Source organism: Halichoeres trimaculatus, unplaced genomic scaffold, assembly GCF_033239565.1.
Source record: "Halichoeres trimaculatus isolate MK-OKI-2021-1 unplaced genomic scaffold, fHalTri1.1 fHalTri1_scaffold_13, whole genome shotgun sequence".
NCBI lineage: Eukaryota > Metazoa > Chordata > Actinopteri > Labriformes > Labridae > Halichoeres > Halichoeres trimaculatus.
Window position 1 is genome coordinate 19,493,359 of NW_027437191.1, and position 17,764 is coordinate 19,511,122.

At 40.6% G+C, this 17,764-nt stretch overlaps 1 protein-coding gene across 2 annotated transcripts in view; it reads left to right on the forward strand.

Annotated features, from left to right (window-relative positions):
- The window catches only part of eva1aa (eva-1 homolog A, regulator of programmed cell death a), a 189,552-nt gene that overhangs the window by 121,276 nt on the left and 50,512 nt on the right, over window positions 1-17,764 (forward strand). For both annotated transcript variants that reach the window (XM_074685048.1, XM_074685049.1), the window contains exons 2-4: window positions 1,564-1,787; window positions 5,550-5,673; window positions 8,036-8,188. In XM_074685048.1, coding sequence (XP_074541149.1) covers window positions 1,564-1,787; window positions 5,550-5,673; window positions 8,036-8,188 — 501 coding nt within the window. The remainder of the gene's footprint in view (window positions 1-1,563; window positions 1,788-5,549; window positions 5,674-8,035; window positions 8,189-17,764) is intronic.

A 17,764-nucleotide genomic window follows, 5' to 3' on the forward strand; every position in this document is an offset into this window, starting at 1 on the left:
TTTGTGTGTGTTTGTTGACTTAGCTGTAAATGTGTTTGCAGAGCACTTAGAGGGAAGTTGAGGAAGTTGCTTTAGAGGTTGATAAACAGGTAAAATGTATTAAAGTTTTTTGACTGGTTTAATCAAACTCCCACCTATTTTTTTTTTTTTTACATTTAGACGTGTTTCAGACTTGAAGTTTTGTTGTTTATTCTGTCCTGCAAAGATTGGATTAGATTGATTAGATTGATAGGGATAGGACTCAAAGTGTTTGTTTCTCCTACTTTTCAGCCTGTGCATAAATGTTACAGATAAGTCCAAACAGACATTATATGATAGCAGCCAGGAGATCAGCTCCTTCCTTTATCTATGTTCCCCTCTCCCAGGCAGGAATGTTAATGGTGGCTTTGTGATAGCTTCAGTTATCCTGTGTGATTGACAGGCTGACTGGCAGCTCTCAAAGAGACCTGTACTGGGAAAGTAGTGCTAGCTGATGGACTTCAGTGTTTAAAGAATGAGAGCTTTTATTTGATTTGAAGCAGCCTCAGAGGTTAAATGAGTGCAATTGGTGCTTGTTCTATTAAATGGTTTATGTAACGTCTCCATTCATAGTCTTGGTACAAACTGGTTTGTTTGTGGCAAGTAAACATGGTTACTAGAGAGCTAATAACAAGCTAACAGAAACTCAGCCTGAAGAGTGGTAGATCAAAACTTTAGGAAAATGTCTATCATGATGTTTTTGTTGATATATAATTTACAGTAAATCACAACACAAGAACCAGAATTCCTTTATAAATAAATGACCATAACGCAGCCTAGTAACATTTTGCAGAGCTGGTAAAGCTTCAACATTGGCCTTTCAGTGACCTGTAGGAAAAGTTCAGACAGTAAGTTTGTGTGTGCTTTATCCCTCTGCAAAAAAAGAAGAGTAATAATTTCAGGCTTTAAAAATTATTGGCAGGTATTTTTCAATATCAAACACATGAGTTTATATTCCTCAGCTGTGACCTGAGGGCAGAAGCTAAAAGCTACATAAGCTAAGCATAAGCGTTACCCTGTCTGTATTGTTGTGGTATTCGAGGCCTGGAGGCATCTTCTAGACGTAAGCTGTGAGCTGCCAGGGCATGCTGATAAGCAGCACCACCAAATGTCCTCAGTAGTTGCATGGTATAAAAAATAAGGTGCGCTTTTGATTGAAATGAGATTGATTGAAAAATGTTGAATGAGCAGTTTTACAGAGCTGTGTGGAATTTATTTTATCAGTCTAATATCACACCATTGTGTTTTCTTTACTTTCAAACAAGAACAACTGTAGGAGCAACAGCATACTTTTCTTTTAAAGATCATAATTAACATTACTGGTCAGGTATATGTCAGTAAACATTAACAGGAAATAATAAATGACTTCTGGCCAAGTCAATCAGCTTAAAGCGTCAGCTGAATCAAACCATCATCAAGGTTTGCTGTAGATATCGCACTGTGGCGACAGTTATCAGTATTAATAAGCATTTAATTTATGCATGCAACAGTAGGCTATTTAAAGCATCCATGATAACAGCAGCTTCTAAAACTTGCTGTCTCTAGGTTATCTGTCTAAAGTGCTGAGAAACTACACCGAGCAGGCCTGTGACGGAGACTTCCTGTCAGTTCGCTGCCCACCCCGCACCACCATCACCGTTCAGTCAGCTTTCTACGGGAGGAAAGGAGCTTCAGACCCACAGCAGTGCCCGCAGACCTACCAGGCTCTCCTGAGATCTTATAACGCGAAGGAGGATGACCGGCACTGCTCTGTGTCTACAGCACTACAGGTAAATAACAGAGTTCACACATTCTTGATGAGATATTGCATCAGATAATTACACTTTGGTTTCCTTTCTTCTTCCTTTATTGTGTACCAGATCTGGATCTGATTTTGTTTTGGCACTTCTTCCTCTGTCAGCACACCCTCCAGACTCATAGACACCCCAGTTTTAAGCTGCAGACCGTCCAGGGAGAAAGAGTTCTGTAAAACGTTCAAATTGGCCAGGGGTTATATGGAGGACCGCTGATTATGTAATGCTTTGTGAGGATGTTTTCCAGCAAATTACACTCTCTAAAGAGGAAGCTGGTTAGTATGTTCCTGTGACACAAAGCGATTTCATGGGGTCTTTGCCTTTGCATCCTCTCCTAAATTGGGATGAGACTAGATCCTACACCCCCACCCCACCCCCCACCCCTGCAGCACCAATACAAACACACACAAACACATCCAGTTCAGCATTCATTTGGGGGTTTGGTTTATTCTTAGACAGTGTTGATCACCCTCTGTTTCTATAATAGACAGAACAGCCATGAATGCACAGACACAGAGAGAGCATTGTGCTAAAGTGAGAGGATGAATGACTGCAGCACCACCCACATTAGTACAACCTTGAGGAATCCCATTGTAACACCTGTCCATTCTTATTTTATTTTGTTCATTTTAAATCATAGACATGTCCAGTGAAATGAAAAAAGTGTTTTGCTATGTGTCAACTATGACAGCTATGATCCAACTTATTTTAATAGCTAAAAACTAGCTGGCATCTCTTGGGCAATTATTCTCAACTTCCTTGCTTGGTCTGCACCTGGGCCCATATACGCATCCAGTCTTTATAAAAAAGGGACCATCAACCACAGTTACCACCAAGCAGTTCAGTTTGGTTCGTCTCAGTATGGCAAGCATTTTCACTGACTAATCCTGGGACAGATCCTCAAATAACCAAGAAATGACTTTGAGACCCTTCCGTTGGGGTACCAGACAAACTGATCGGACCCCAGAAGGTGGAGCTACAACACTGCAGTCTTTTCATTGGTCGAAAGAATCATCACTTATCAGCAACTGTTTTTCTAATTGTAGCACACAGACTACTCTGAAACAAAGCTTCATTGTGCTTTGTAACAAAGAGCTACATAGAAATCACAAAGTAGGCGAATTGCTGGATGTCTGCCATCGTTGCTCTTTGTTTACTGTGTCGCATTTTTCTTCTTTGTTGGATTTATTAGCGGAGTACACTATGTCGCACTGCTATGGCATCACGCTATCACATAACTGACGCAGCTATCGGAATCCAGCTTATGCGTCGCCTACCAAGAAGGGGCATGGTTGGTTGCAGAAATGCAAACAGGACTAGGCTTAACCGATCCACCCCATACCAAACTGTACTGATCTTTACCAGACTGCTTGGTGGAAACAGGGCTTTAGTCACCATTTACCATTATGGAATGGCCTGTTTGGTCGTAGCTTTAGCCGCATGCAGGACTGCAAACAGTTGGCCAGTAATTGCTCCATGAAGCGACACAGGCGTAGGATGTTATTTGTCATGGGAACCCTCTGGAAAACCAACATACAGCAAATTCAAATGGTGCATGCCTACCACATAGGGATGGGTACCGAATTAGGTACTTTTTTAGGTACCGACCGAATTATATTTATTTATTATAAAGATATGTTATATTGTAAAAGATAGATATTTTAGTATTGAACAAACTGATATTTTTTACCACATAAACACAAAAAAGTACCAAAAATTGGTACCGATGAGTACTGGTACCGATTGCCAGGTACTGGGCATCGGTACCGTATCGTTTCAAATGTGAAAGGTACCCATCCCTACTACCACACACTGACAACAATAAAAATGGCGAGTGGTGTAACTGAGAGAAGATGAAGAAACACCATTTTTCAGTGGAGGCGATAGTCATTTTATTACAAGATTACAAAATTAACAAATAGCTGTTTCCGCCAGTCAGTCATCAAAGATACAAACAAAGAGAAAGGGAAATTTTGGCTAAAGATCTCAAACGGGGTAAATGTATGTGGTGTTTCTGAACGAATAGGTGAAGATCTCAAAATTAAAATAAGCAATATGAAAGCTGCTTTGGAAAACAAGCATCTGGGTTTTCTGATATACTCTATACAAAATTTCATTGCACACATATTGGAAGGACCCAGACACATCAAAGCAAAGAGCCAGGCAAACTTGAAAAAACTGATGGCAGTGAGTCTTGCCAGTTTGAGACTTCCAACTGAAAATTGTTGTGTATCCTCAATTTAAATTTGCTGTTTTGCTCCACATGGTCATACTTTCCCAAAAAATGTATTCAGTCTTAAAACATCTTCTACCTTTTCACATTTTTCCTAGATGGAAACACTTGGGCACGACATCTGCCATCCTTTGATTAGCCGAACAGTTTTATTATCTGTAACAGTGGGGTCTACTGCCATTAATTTTGATGCTCTTTAACATTGCTCATGCATATCACTAATCAATTTTTTCACCATTAGTACACATGGTATGTTTTCATAGCTAATGGCTGGACATGCATACCAACCCTGGACTCGTACCTGACACCCGAAGGTTTCAAAGCCGTTCCCTCACAGTAGAGCCATCGCTCCTTCTGGTTACGTAGCTCATGCATAACTACTAAACCTGTATGGTTTTTCTGCTGAACTCACACTTAGCTGGTGCAAATGAGTCCCTTACCCTGAGCACAGAGTGTTGTTGTTTTTGAGCAGCCAACAGTTTAAAAACCCATTAGATTAACTGCAACATAAACAGAGAAAAACTGTTTAAACTTACATTTGAGAAGCTTATACAAACTCGATTATACAAATTAGTATGCATGGACTTTCCATAAAGTAACTTATAGTTAAATGACTAATTGTTCCCCTGATCCGTTTAATCCTTACATTGCAAATCTGTTTGCAGCATTAAGCGTTCAAGAACTTTTAATGGATTCCTTGTGTTTAGCCTGATTGGCAGGGGAAGTTTGTCCCTTTCTCAGTCACGCTACAAGCCTTTTGTTTAGTATAAGGCTCATAAAACAGAGATCCAATATAACCCTGGTTATGTTATAACTTTGGATGTGACAGTGGTGATATGCTTGTTTTTTCATATTGTCAAAAAAGTATTGAACTCAAAAGTAAAGAGGATACATCCCTTACTGTTTCATGATTTTTGCTCTGACAATATGTTTGTAAATTGATTTATTGTCGGTTTAGGTCTTCTGTGGGATCCAATCACATTTGTGCTGGGAGTTTGCTTTCATTTTATATTGAAGTTGCACAAATTCTAAATACTGTGATGTTTACTTATTCTGTATCAAGTGAAAATACCCACACATACCTCATCTTTTATTCTGTAAACCTTGTTCTTTTTCAAGAAATACCTCTCCTTTAATGTTGAAATCTGTAAAAGCTCTGAACAGAATCCTCAGCCGCTCAGTCATTCCTCCAGCGAGCAGCGGTGCAGGAGAATGATATTGGGTAGGAATGTGCTCACCTGTTCTGCAGCCAGCTATAGAAGATGAAACCAGAGAAGCAGAAGGATGCCAGGAAATGAGCAGAGTGGAGCTTTACAGAGATTTCTTTCTCCTGCTCTCTTATTTCTCTTACCTGCTCTTCTCCGGCATGTTCCCAGGGCCATAAGCAGCGTGTTTGAAGTGGTTTTAGGTTTGCCTGCTGCTGGACTTGCCATCGCTGGTTATTGTTCTCAGTCTAACCCTCTCTTTGGTCTCCTCTCGCTCTCCGTCTCTTTTTCTCTCTTTAGAAAATGCTGGACGAGTGCCAGGACAGAAGGAGCTGTCAAGTCCTTGTCAATAGCCGCGTGTTTGGGACGGACCAGTGTCCCGGCAGCAGTAAATACCTCATTGTCTGGTACAAATGCAGACCTAGTAAGTCCTTTGACACATCAGATGCTCACTGTGTCTCACAAATCTGTGAATCACTCTCTTTTCTCACATCCCCTGGTTTAATTAACAAAACCTGGAGCTTTAAGGGTTTTTAACCAAGCAGCTGGGTTACTGTTTGACTTTTTATTGAACCCAGATGCAGACACATGAAGTGTAAGGTAGCTTAATTGATGGAGATTCTGGAAAATATGTTCATTTATGGTCACTAAATACTTGATTGGGGTTCCTTTTGGAAAATTACCAAAGCATTTATGTGTGGTATAACGGTGATTAGCACTGCTGAGGTGTCTTGAGAGCCCAGGTTGCTTTGATAGTGGCCTCTAGCTCATGTGGGTCTGGTGTCTCTTCCTCCTCCTTACAACACTCCAAAGATTTCTTTTGAGTTTCAGGTCTGGCTAGTTTGTTGGCCAATCAAACTCGGGATGCACCGATCCAACTTTTCTGGTTCCGATAGCAATACCAATACCGATACCTGGGCTTTGGTATCGACCAATACCAATCCGATACCTGTGTTAAACAATAACCTGCATGCTCTACTGTGGGACAAAACTTGTAATGTTTTGAGTACAAGAAAAAGAACTATTATATGGAATTACTGTAGTTAAAATTTTAACTATGAAATAAATAATGTTGGTAACTGTTTACCAGAAAAACAATGCTTCAGAATGTACACAAGCTCTACTTTATTGTGAACTTTTAAATCCCGTAGAGTGATGATACAGCAAAAAGGAAGAAAGTACATCAGAGGTAACATTTCAAATCAAATAGCAAAGAGCACCGGTAAAAAAAAAACAGCCGATAGACCAATACTCGATACCAGGATCGGTATCAGTGCATCCCTAAACCAAACACGGTATCATCAGGGTTAGCTCCCCCGCTTTTAGTCCTTTTGGCAGTGTGGGCAGGTGCCAAATCCTGTGGGACAAGAACGCCAGCCACCGCAAACCAGTGCTTTCTTTGCATCAACTACCTGCAACTAGGGAGTAAGAGAGGCCTTCTGATAATAAAATCTATTTATTAAAAAACACCACATTTCATTCCATATTTGATCCAGAGGTGTATTTAATCTTTTTTGTATCAAGACATTGCAAGTTAACTTTATCAACAAAATCAATTTTTCTTTAGCTTTTCTCTGGCCTCATCTTCAAATTTAACAAAAAACCCTATTATCTTACTGAAAGATGTTGAAACTGCCATAATGTCCAGTTAGAAACCCAACTTCAGACCTCACTTGTGGTGTTTTCTTTTACTTATTTTTCTTTTGTCTTCATTTATCTGTCTAATATTTCTTAAAACACCCAATAGTGCCAGAGTGTCTACATCAGTGTTTGTGTTGCCTGTGCGATCTTTATTAAAAAAAAAGACTGTCTTGCCTGCCTCTCTTTATCCTGCTTCTTCCTCCTCTCTGCATGAGTCAGGAAGCTGAGAGTATTGCTCCAGAGGGGAGCCACAGCATAGCAATAATCCCACCCAGATCCTGGTCTCCATTCACGACTCAGTGCTGTGCTGAGCCAAGCAGCACTGAGCTGTGCAGCGGTTCACAGCAGAGTGACCAGAAGTGGGCATTAATCCACTGATCCCCCTGCCCTCCTTGATTTTTCTTTCTCCTCCAGACCCCGGGGCCAATCAACAGCTCTTTGTTCACTGTCACTTAACCAATGACTTCTCGGGGGTGGAGAGAAAAGCTGCATGGGGTGTTAGTGAGGTGCATCGGGCAGGTGTCACTGCCTCTGAAAGGAGGGTGGATGGAGGATAGAGGAAGTGGAGGAGAAAGGAAGGGAGGGAAGAAGAGACAACAAGAGTAAGGCCGTCACCAGGGGGGATATAGTGAACCAGAGCTCTCTTCTTTCTGCATTCCTGTTCCACTCCCCACATCGATGAAGGAGCGGCTGCTGTTGTGTTTTTATTTGCTGGCCAGTGGAGCTGCTCTGGCTGTCACAGGTCACTGTGGCTGGATGTGTGTGAGGAATGCCTGTGCATGGCTCTACATGTCCACTGAGCAACTCCACCTCTCCATCTGCCTGTTTACACACAACGGAGCTTGAAGTCAGGCTTTGGTTTTCTGTTCTTGTTAAAAGCTGAGAATAGATGAGTCCAAGCAGCCTTTTCACTCCTATGATCTGAAACAAATTATTGACATTTTGCACTATGCAACTTTTGACATTGGGTTTGAAGTACTTCATTGCATTTTTTCACCTTTAACTGAAAACCAGGGCAGAATGCTACAAATCCCACCACATTTTATTATTCAAACGTAACTTTTTTAAAACTATTTTGTGTTCTTGTGACGAGACTGGTCTTAAATTTCTAACACACTGCATCGTCTCTTTCCTCTTCTCTCCAGACGAGTATAAGAGTAAGGTGGTGTGTGAGGAGGAGCGGATGAGGTTGAGCTGCAAAAGGGGAATGCAGATCGCTGTTTACTCCGCCATGTTTGGCAGGACACAACGGGGCACCCTGGAGTGTCCCCTCTACCACAGGAGGGCGCCTTCAGTAGGTGAGGCAGCTTTTCACTTTATTTTTATTCACACATGCACAAAATGAAAAATTTTCACCCTGATGCAGGTCTGGATGCACTGGTGTGTGAATGCAGCAAGCTGAAAGTCAGAAAAATTCAAGTGGATGTGCAGGATGACAGGTGCAATATTTGAACGTCTGAGGTGCTTTTTCCTCACTATTGTGTTCTTTTCCTCTTTGGTTCATACTGTGAATTCGTCAGTAATATAAAACTATATAAAATCTGTGTCTTCTGCATCAGCGTATTGGATATGTTCTTACACTATGATTTAATCTCCACCTGACCTCATTGGTAAATTTCCAGGAAATCTTCAGTAGTATATGTTTGAAAACCTCATAAAGGAAGCACACCTTTTGGTGCTAAGTTGCTTTTTATTAGCTAGTTTAAGGGACTTGTTGACAGAATTGCTAGCTTGCCAAAAGAAAACTGGTTAATACAAAAGCATTAATACAAAATAAGGTCAACTGAACTTATCTGACTCTTAATTTATGTTTGTAAATATCAAGCGACAACCTCCGGTCTAAGAATATGAGACAATGCAGAAGTACTAAAATCAGCTGTTTCTCGAGTGTCCGCTCGAGGCTGGCTCCACAAGTACCCGAAGTCTCATACACACCAAACCAAAAAAAGCCTTTTTCAAAGCAGAAATTAACCTATTCACAGCCTGGTTCAAAAAAGTCTCCTGTCTGAGCCGCTAATTTTACTATTAGCACCCACTGTACGGGGGCTGAGTTTTTTTCTAACTCGGCCATTCAGAGGATATTGAGATCGCGAGCTCCCCCAATAAGAGGCACAGCTAAGGGTCACGTGACTGACAGGTGCCCTATGGCTGTACGTGAAGCCCTTGCCACTACCAATATGGCCGCTATAGCCGATGTGCTTCATTTTCCGTTTCAGAAACAGACGATTGACGTCAGCGAGACTACGTCCATGTTTTATACAGTCTATGGTAAATATTGATTGATCACAATGAATGCTGGCTAGCAAGCAACTAATCATACTTGAATTCATATAAAAGCTTTGAAACACACAAGTTTTTTGGATATGCACTCAAAATAGAAGGTGGAAGTTGAGAAGTACTGTACTGAATTGGAGAGACACCTTAAGTACAGAAACCTTTCTTGAGTTTCACTGGTACTTGTTGGACATTGGTCAGTTGTATGAGTTTGCTAATGTCACTAGTTAAAAGTTTTGGGGGGATTGTTGGCTGTTTGGTGGTGAATTAGAAAAAAAGCTGACAGTAATGGCTAGGTTTAAGTTGGAACTGATATCATTAACTCTATTTATAGCATTAGTTCAGGAGTCATTGTGAGGTCAGATGAGGACAGATTTTACTAAGAAAAAAGTTGAGGATGCAAATCAAGTCTCCCTGCATTTGCATGTTGTTAAACATAGTCTCCTTGTTCTGCTAATGGTCTCTTACATATCAATGGTAAGAGAGAGCAGAACCACAGGCAACTTTAGTGTTTTGAACCTACCAGTGGTCATTTTGTATCCAACAGGTAGGGGAGATTTTATGGTTGGGTTTAACATGCGGTGCTCTTACCTCTGAACCACAAACAGAGCTACAAGTGCTGCAAGGTTCACAATTATTCCTGTAGAGTGATATTGCCTCATTTGGACAAATTTATAATTCCTCTGCAGCTTCTTGATGTGCAAACTCAATATTGCATCCCACCATTTTTTGTCTTGTCTTGATCCTGTTAGCAAAGTGTGTACAGATATTTAAAACCAGGCTGACATACACAAACATGCACACACAGAGTGTCAGGGGAGTTAGGGTGGAATGTAGATCAGGTGTCTCAGTCAACCAAAGCTAAGAGTTTGGCCTGAGAAAAGGGACAGTATTGGGTTTCTTCCAAGTATGTGTGTTTGTGTGAGTGCATGGGGTGTCCAGATGTACAGCAACCTCTAACTTGTTAAGTGGAAAGGGCTCTAAGCTTAGATCTGCGATAGGAGTGGGTACCACTTTGCTCAGACAGATCATCTATTTTATTTTAGTCAGCTTTGCTTTCTTTAATCTCTTTAATTTATTATCAAAAAAATGAATGCTGAGATTTGTGTTTTTTGCTTTAGCAAGTTTCAAGTAAATAAAAAGAAGTTGCATAATATTAACAGAAAATGGTGTTTCTATCGTCTTTATGACAGGAATGACAGGATGAGGTCGAAAGGCTGACACAGGCATCAGTCATCGGGTAATTAGAGACACATAAAGAGAATGGCATTGTGTGTGCTGAGTATGTGTCGGTGTGTCATTGTGTTCTGTAGGAGTATTCACATACAGATACTTTGAAGCCTGTTGTTTCCATTGCAGGTGTACCTGGAATGTGCGACAGGTGAGGTGTACTGTGTGAGCCCTGGCTGGTCTGATATCTGGTTTCACACTCAGGATTAAATACAGTAGCTGAGTTTTTCTGTCTACTGTTACACCTGTACAAAAGCCAGATTAGCAATGAGGAGCAGTAGTGTTTACTCTCAAATCACGTTAACTTTGTGTGCGTTTATATCAACTGTACAAAAACACCTTTTTTGTTCCTTGTTGTCTATTTTACACCATCATTTTCTGTCTCTTTCACTCACACACAAATGTGTATACACACTTAAACCACCCACAAACTCCTCCTCAGGCTGTTCCTCAGAGTCTAGCGGTGGCCTGGTGGGATTTCCCCTGTCAGTTCTGTCTTTCATGTGGCTCCCGTGTCACCAGGAGCAGGAAGTGAGGGTGTTATGAGTGACAGCTCGGGCACACACTTTTAATTATAATGCTTTCCCTCTGTGATTCACCTTCTTTTAAAGGTAGAGGGCTGCCACACGTGTGTTTCCTGAATAATCTCAGCTTTAGCAGAAGCGTAACCTGCAAGTTTGCGTTGTACTTATTGTGATTTTATGTCTTTATTTATGTGCCAAGGAGTGAGGTTAAAGTAATCTCTCAAACCGCACAGTCCTGGCAACCCCTGTGTTGTCTGAGGTCTGACAGCTGGCTGCACCTGCCTGGGTGAAGTTAGTTTGGGAGGGAGGGGTACAGTTTTCTTCACATCCTCTATTTCTGTTTTATTCTAGGACCGGGTTTGCAATCCAACATTTATCACCTATAAAATAAAACTGGATCCTCCCTATTTTGAAAAAACATGAAATATCTATAGATGTGAATGACAAGCCTTCATCCACTCCCATTATCAAAAGGGAAACTAAATTATATGCTGTCATGTTACATGTGCTGGTGACATATTTTGAAGCTGAGTGCACATAAACACTAAGGCATTTTGACTAAAGAAAGCTCATTTAACTTTAAATATTTAAATTTCAACATCAAATAGGGATGGGCACCGAATTAGGTACTTTTATAGGTACCGACCAAATTCTGTCAAAAGTACCGGGTACCAATTCATGTAAAATCAAAAAGATACCATGTTTAGGTACCAAAACGCATCCCTGTGACTGTGAGGGGCTGGAAAAGTATGCGATTTTCCATGCTGAACATGAACACAGCGTTGCAAGGTTATATATTGAATAATTAATATGTTAAATTGAAAACAATCAAGATTTTATTATTAAACTAATTGATATTCTTTACCACATAAACACACAAAAGTACCAAAAGCTGGTACCGTTATGCACCGATACCAATTGCCAGGTACGGGGCATTGGTACTGTATCGTTTCAAATGTAAAAGGTACCCATCCTTAATATCAAACATCCTTCTTGCCTGTTTAGTCTTGTGTAAATCTGAAGCAGAAACATATGACTGGAAAGCTTTATTACTCTTGTGTTCATCTTTTTTTTTATTTTTCATCCAGTGTTTCTCCTCTACTCTGCTTACCTTGTAAAGAACACTGCAGGAGCTGCACTTGTCAGCAGAACTGTCAGTATGAGATAGCTTCACATCTGTTTCTTTTTTGTTTGTTTGAGTTTTCTTTTCCACACCAAAAAACAAACTTGAAACATTTTCCAAAATTAAAAAACACCTGAACATGAATCAGCCTGACAAGAACTATCTGTCATGACGAAAAAGCACATCTAAGGAGAAATGTATTTGGCAAGATTTTGAATTGCAAGTTTGACCCATATCCCTTCTGTTAAAAAAAAAGACTGAAAATATGATAACACACATATGAATAATGTCCAGCTACGTTTTCATGGGCATGCTAAAGTGCTTGAGGAGCTTCGGAAAATGTTGCTTTATTTTGGGGGAGCTGCTGTGCTGTCCATTGTTCAAAACAAAACAAAAACTTACAGCCAAAGTTGAAAAAAGCATCACTACTTAAGGAAAAAGAAATGCTATGACCAATAAACTACATTTTGAAGTTCTAAACAAAGAAGCCTTTTTCTCAAAACCTGTGCAGTTACTTTTCACATATAAGACCTTGCTGGAGCCGAAAAGCAACTTTTAAAAAACATAAGCAATGTATCGTTAACTCATAAAGCTGCTTGGCTGTGGTGCCTACATACGTGCATTTGTTGCATAAAGTGCAACGTGTTTGTTAGCATCAGTATGACAACACCTGCAAACCTTAAGCATCGTCTTCAGAACTTTGTCATATATGACTCAAGTTGTTTGTTCAAGAGCCCTACCTGTTCGTGTTGTCTGACCTTTAATTTAAATCAACCTGTCTGCAAATCCTATGCAGTTTGTAAGCTTTGCAGTCTATCTACCTGCATGGAAGTGGGTGATGTGGTTTCCTGTGAATCCAGAACCACAAAGAGACAACAAGTGCATAGACAGGCATGCATGCACAAAAGTGAGACCTCTTTGATGTCGTCTCCTCCTTGATTTTGGGGTGGGGTTGGTGTGGTGAAGTTGGACAGGTCTCAGAGAATCCTCAAAGCAAAGAGGGCCTGCTTCAGCCCTCCTCTCTCATCTGTGCCATTACCATCACACACACCTCTTGACATCTAAATAGCTCCCCATGCTTGGCATGCAGGGTCTCAGACTCTTTTTGTCCCTTTTTTTTGTTAGGGACCATGCGCTTTCACTTTTAAGTGTGTGCTTCAGATTCAGAAGATTCAAATTTAAAGTACAGGCTGGTCCATGTCTCATATGATCTCCGTGACTTTAAAAAGCTGAGCACGCACAGCTGCAGTTCAAATTTAACACTTGGCTTTTGGACGCCTGTTCCAGTTGTTGGGGCGTGAGCTGCTGTACTGTAACTCTATCTGTGTTTCACAGAGACTTTGTCGCTCAGGGAGCAGATAAGCAGCAGGATGTTTTGAACTTTACAGATTAGATATAATGCACATTTTTGGGCGATAAAACCAGCTCAGAAAGAGAAACTAGTCCAGCTTTACAATGGCTGGCAAATTCTTTGTAGAGTAACATTTGTTACAACTGTATATCGCTAGAAAGAAACTTGTGCTGTTCAATTTTTTTTCAAGAGAGCAGGTTTATGCAAGGCTTAAAGTCAAGAATATGACTTCAGATGTGATGTTTAAATACAGTAAAATGTTACTGCTAAAAAAAAAAAGCTCACGGGACTGTTTTTTTCACCAAGTCCAGAAATAAGCAGCTATCATCTTACAAGCTTAGCCTCTGGTGTGTTTTCTTATGTGCTTCCCAGTAGACAAATGTGTGTTTTCCTTGACATCTCACTCAGATTTATTTGTCAGTCACAGAGGGCACTTGGCGTGTGCAGGTTCATTCACCTGAGAGTCACTTTTCCCTCACACAAAGACTTTTAATCCCGTCACAATGACTGAAGCTTTCCTATGAAATGATACTTGGCACCGGTGAGTCAGAGCTGAAGGGGAGCTTTTCAAAAGTTTGTCAATGCATTGTCTTGGGAATTCTGGGAAAGGTGTGCGTGGGTGGAATACCTGGAGGATTGTTCTGGGATTTTCTGAGAAACCTCGTGAAGGATGTATTGTATCCTGTTCATGCGTTTTCTGACTGGATGTTCCCATTGGTGCTCCTCTATGAATTCTGTTTGACTGTCTACCACTTCAACCAGCAACTTACTTGATTCGTTGAATGTCAACAAACACCACAGCACGCAGAAGCTGCTATTCAACAAAAGCATGTATCGAGTTTCTTTAAGTGAATTTGTTGCATCATGTTAAAATAGTTCTCTTGAAATGGGGGTGAAGACACTATCTTTTACAAATGCTTGTTTCAAGCAGGCAGAAAGTAAGATTGATGACCGATGACTGATGTGACAAACCGAGCTGAGCAACTACACAATGCTGCTGGTACAGGGCAGCATATCAACACATTTCAAAAGCATGCTGGGCAGAGAGGTTTCTCAACATAGATGTGCTTGTTTTGCAGATGTCTGTAACTACAGGGAAGAACAGGTTACACCTTTCTGATTTTGTCCTTTTGTTTGACTTTGATCTATCATCAATTAGAGTGAAATCAAATTGATTTTTGTTTAGGGAGCCCCTCCTTTCCCCTCAGTCCTTGTGTCTCTTGAGCGTCCTTGTGTCCATACTTGCTCACTCAGATGCAGTTGATGGCAAAAGTTGTATGTGTCAGGTGTTATTCTGCTGTGTTTGTGCCCCAGACAGAAAGAGAGAGAGCTGCTTGTCTGTTTAAGCCAACCATGTGAGCCAGAGAGAGTAAGACCTCGAAGAATCCTTTTCAAACTGCGCAGAGATACAAGTGTGTGTTTGTGTGAGAATCTTTGGGAAAATGTTAGTGTGTGTGTGGGGGTCTCCGTCGTCATGTCTCTCGTAGTCTCCATCAGTCCCTGAAAGCCCCCTGACCCCACCCGTCTCATGTGCCCCTCAGCTAATCACCCAGTCATGGAATCAAAGCTGCGGCTAATAGTCTGTCTGTCAGTGGGCTCCCACGTCTCGTCACAGAGGAACTTTTTGAGCAAGGCACAGACGAGCCCTCTGGGGATGAAAAGGGGGAGCAGAGGGGGGACAGTGTGCACTCAGATGCCGACAAAGGTTCATATTCTCACACATACTATGACCAGAGTGACTTATCAACCTGTAGTTACATATGGGAAAATAATGGCACAAAGGTTAAAGATTCTCTAGACTGGTATAAATACATTTTCTCGATCTGATTTAAAAGTGAAGTTGCATCAGTATTCTCGCCCATTTGTTTATGATAGATTGTTTATAATCCTAAAGCTCAAGGTTTGACTCAACCATTTTAGGTCAACAGAGAATCAGTCAAGGAGCTGAAGTTATGTCAGGCCTTGAATGATCTGGCGAACCTCCACCACACATCTGTACATTAGTCCTGTGAGCTCCATCCATCCCTTATACAGTGTGTATGACTGCAAAGAAATTTTTGAACCTAACATAAAGCATGTTTAACTCTGCTGTAAAATTGGGGTACTAAAATCTGAGTATTGATGGGGTCTCCTTGGCTTTTGGGGCAAGCCCCAAGTGGACACTCATGGAAGTGCAGTGTTTTGCACATCCATATTTAGGGATGGGTACCTTTCAAATTTGAAACAATACTGTATTGATGCCTGGTACCTTGCAATCGGTATCAGTACTCAACGGTACCAACTTTTGGTACTTTTTTGAGTTTATGTGGTGAAAAATATCAATTGGTTTAAGTATAAATTTTTTTTTTTTTCAATTTAACACATTTATTCTCCAATACATAACCCTGAAATGCTGTATTCATGTCCAGCATGGAAAATCACCTACTCTTCCACTCCTTCACAGTCACAAGGATGCATTTAGGTACCTAAACATGGTACCTTTTGATTTTACATGAATCAGTACCCAGTATTTGTGATGGAATTCGGTCTCGATACCTATAAAAGTACGTAATTCTGTACCCATCCCTATCAACGTTACCTTTATGTTTGAATACCAGAGACAGCTCCCTTGTTGCACCTCAATTCCATCAATTAGCATCAGTTTGTTATCAACATTACAGAATGAAAAACTGGTACATTTATACAGATCCCAGAGTTTTTTCAGTTTTAACTTCAGAACTGATGCTGAAGATATGACGTTTTTTGGGAATCATACAAATCAAATTTGCACCTCTAATATCTGCTGTTTATAAATCAAACCTCAACTGGTTAAGTGATGATTTAGCTGATGATGATCTGTTTTATACAGTGCTGTATTAGTTTGGGGTTTAGCCACTTCTAAAGTTAGCATAAACAGCTATTTTACCTCCTCTGATAAGATGTTCATTTGTTAGGATTTTAAGAATAAATAAACCATATGCTTGTTAGACAACTTATTCTTGGTTGATATTGTGTTACTTCAAGATGGTACTGATGTAAGCATGTATCTGACCTGTTAGCAAGCTAAAGAAGTGTATCTGTAGAGTTAGGGATCATCAATATACAAACTGCATACCATTTTCTAAGACAAACAATTAAAAAAAGTTAGTTGTGAACTGATCATTTTTAAATCTGAAAATGGAGAAAGAAAGTTGTATTCCTTTCAGATATGTTGTGTTTTGAGAGACAATGGGGCTGTCAAACTTTGAAAATTAACTTGTTATCCAGTGACACTCACTGGTTCCCACAGTCTTTTACCTCACGACTACATCCTTTTAGGAATTCCAATGTGTTGGCTGGGGAGTGTCCAGTTAACCCCTCAAACCGTGACCAAATGGACAGACGTCCATTCAGATCCACATTCTTAAGGAGTGGTGTGCAAAAGATCTGGTTTCACTGCAAACACATTGTTGCCAAAACATAAAGTGTTTTTGACTGTCTTTTTTTTAAATTCAGTTAAAAAAGGACTTAAAACCAAAACCAGTCAATGAAGTGGTGTCGACGTGTATGACAACTGTATTGCCCTCCTTTAACTCCCCAACTCGGACTTTCCCCTTTGACCTGAGCCCATAATTTGTTGGGGCCTGTTGACGTGTGAGCCAAACCTTAACCGGCCTGTTACCTCCTCTTACCTTCTGATCTCCCTGTTTTTGGGGCCCACCAGGGCAGATGGTGATAGAGGCTGGTGTTCAGTTTCAAAGAGATGTCTCCTTTTTTTAGGGGTTTAATGAGCCGGATGGGCCAAGGGAGCATCCATGGGGAACCCCAGTCCATCCTAGTTCCCACAAGAGTTAGCAGGAGGCTGGTCCCACTCCTCACACCTGGGATTTTGAGAGTTACCAAATCTTTGCTACCCAACTGTGTTCCTCCAATGGGTAAAAAATATACTTTTGGTTTTGGAGCCCATGTCACTTTGGGATATTCAAATCTTTGCCAGAACAAAAGCTATATCTGGCCTTTAAATGTTCATAATGTTTGTTTTCTTAGTTTTAAACAGTGTGTGTTGGGAGGTCACATGAGCTATTGGAGTTTTTGATTAGAGGTTTTTTCTTTTAACCAAGCTGTCTGATAATTACATCAAAAGATGATCAGCAAGTGTTTCAAATAAGGCAGCAGATAAATAACATTGAGCCCTAACAAGCTTTGCTATGATAGATTTAAAATGTCAGTCTAACTCTTGTAATAGGCTAGCATCCGTTCTAGGATGTAACCTGCCCTGCCCACAGTGATAGCTGAAAGGTAAAAGTGGTAAAGGTTGTAAGAAGAATGGAAATTACTGAAATTCTGGATGTCCTATGTTGTCAAGCATCTTCATCATCTGCATCAACATCTTTGGCAGTCCTTGTAATGAATC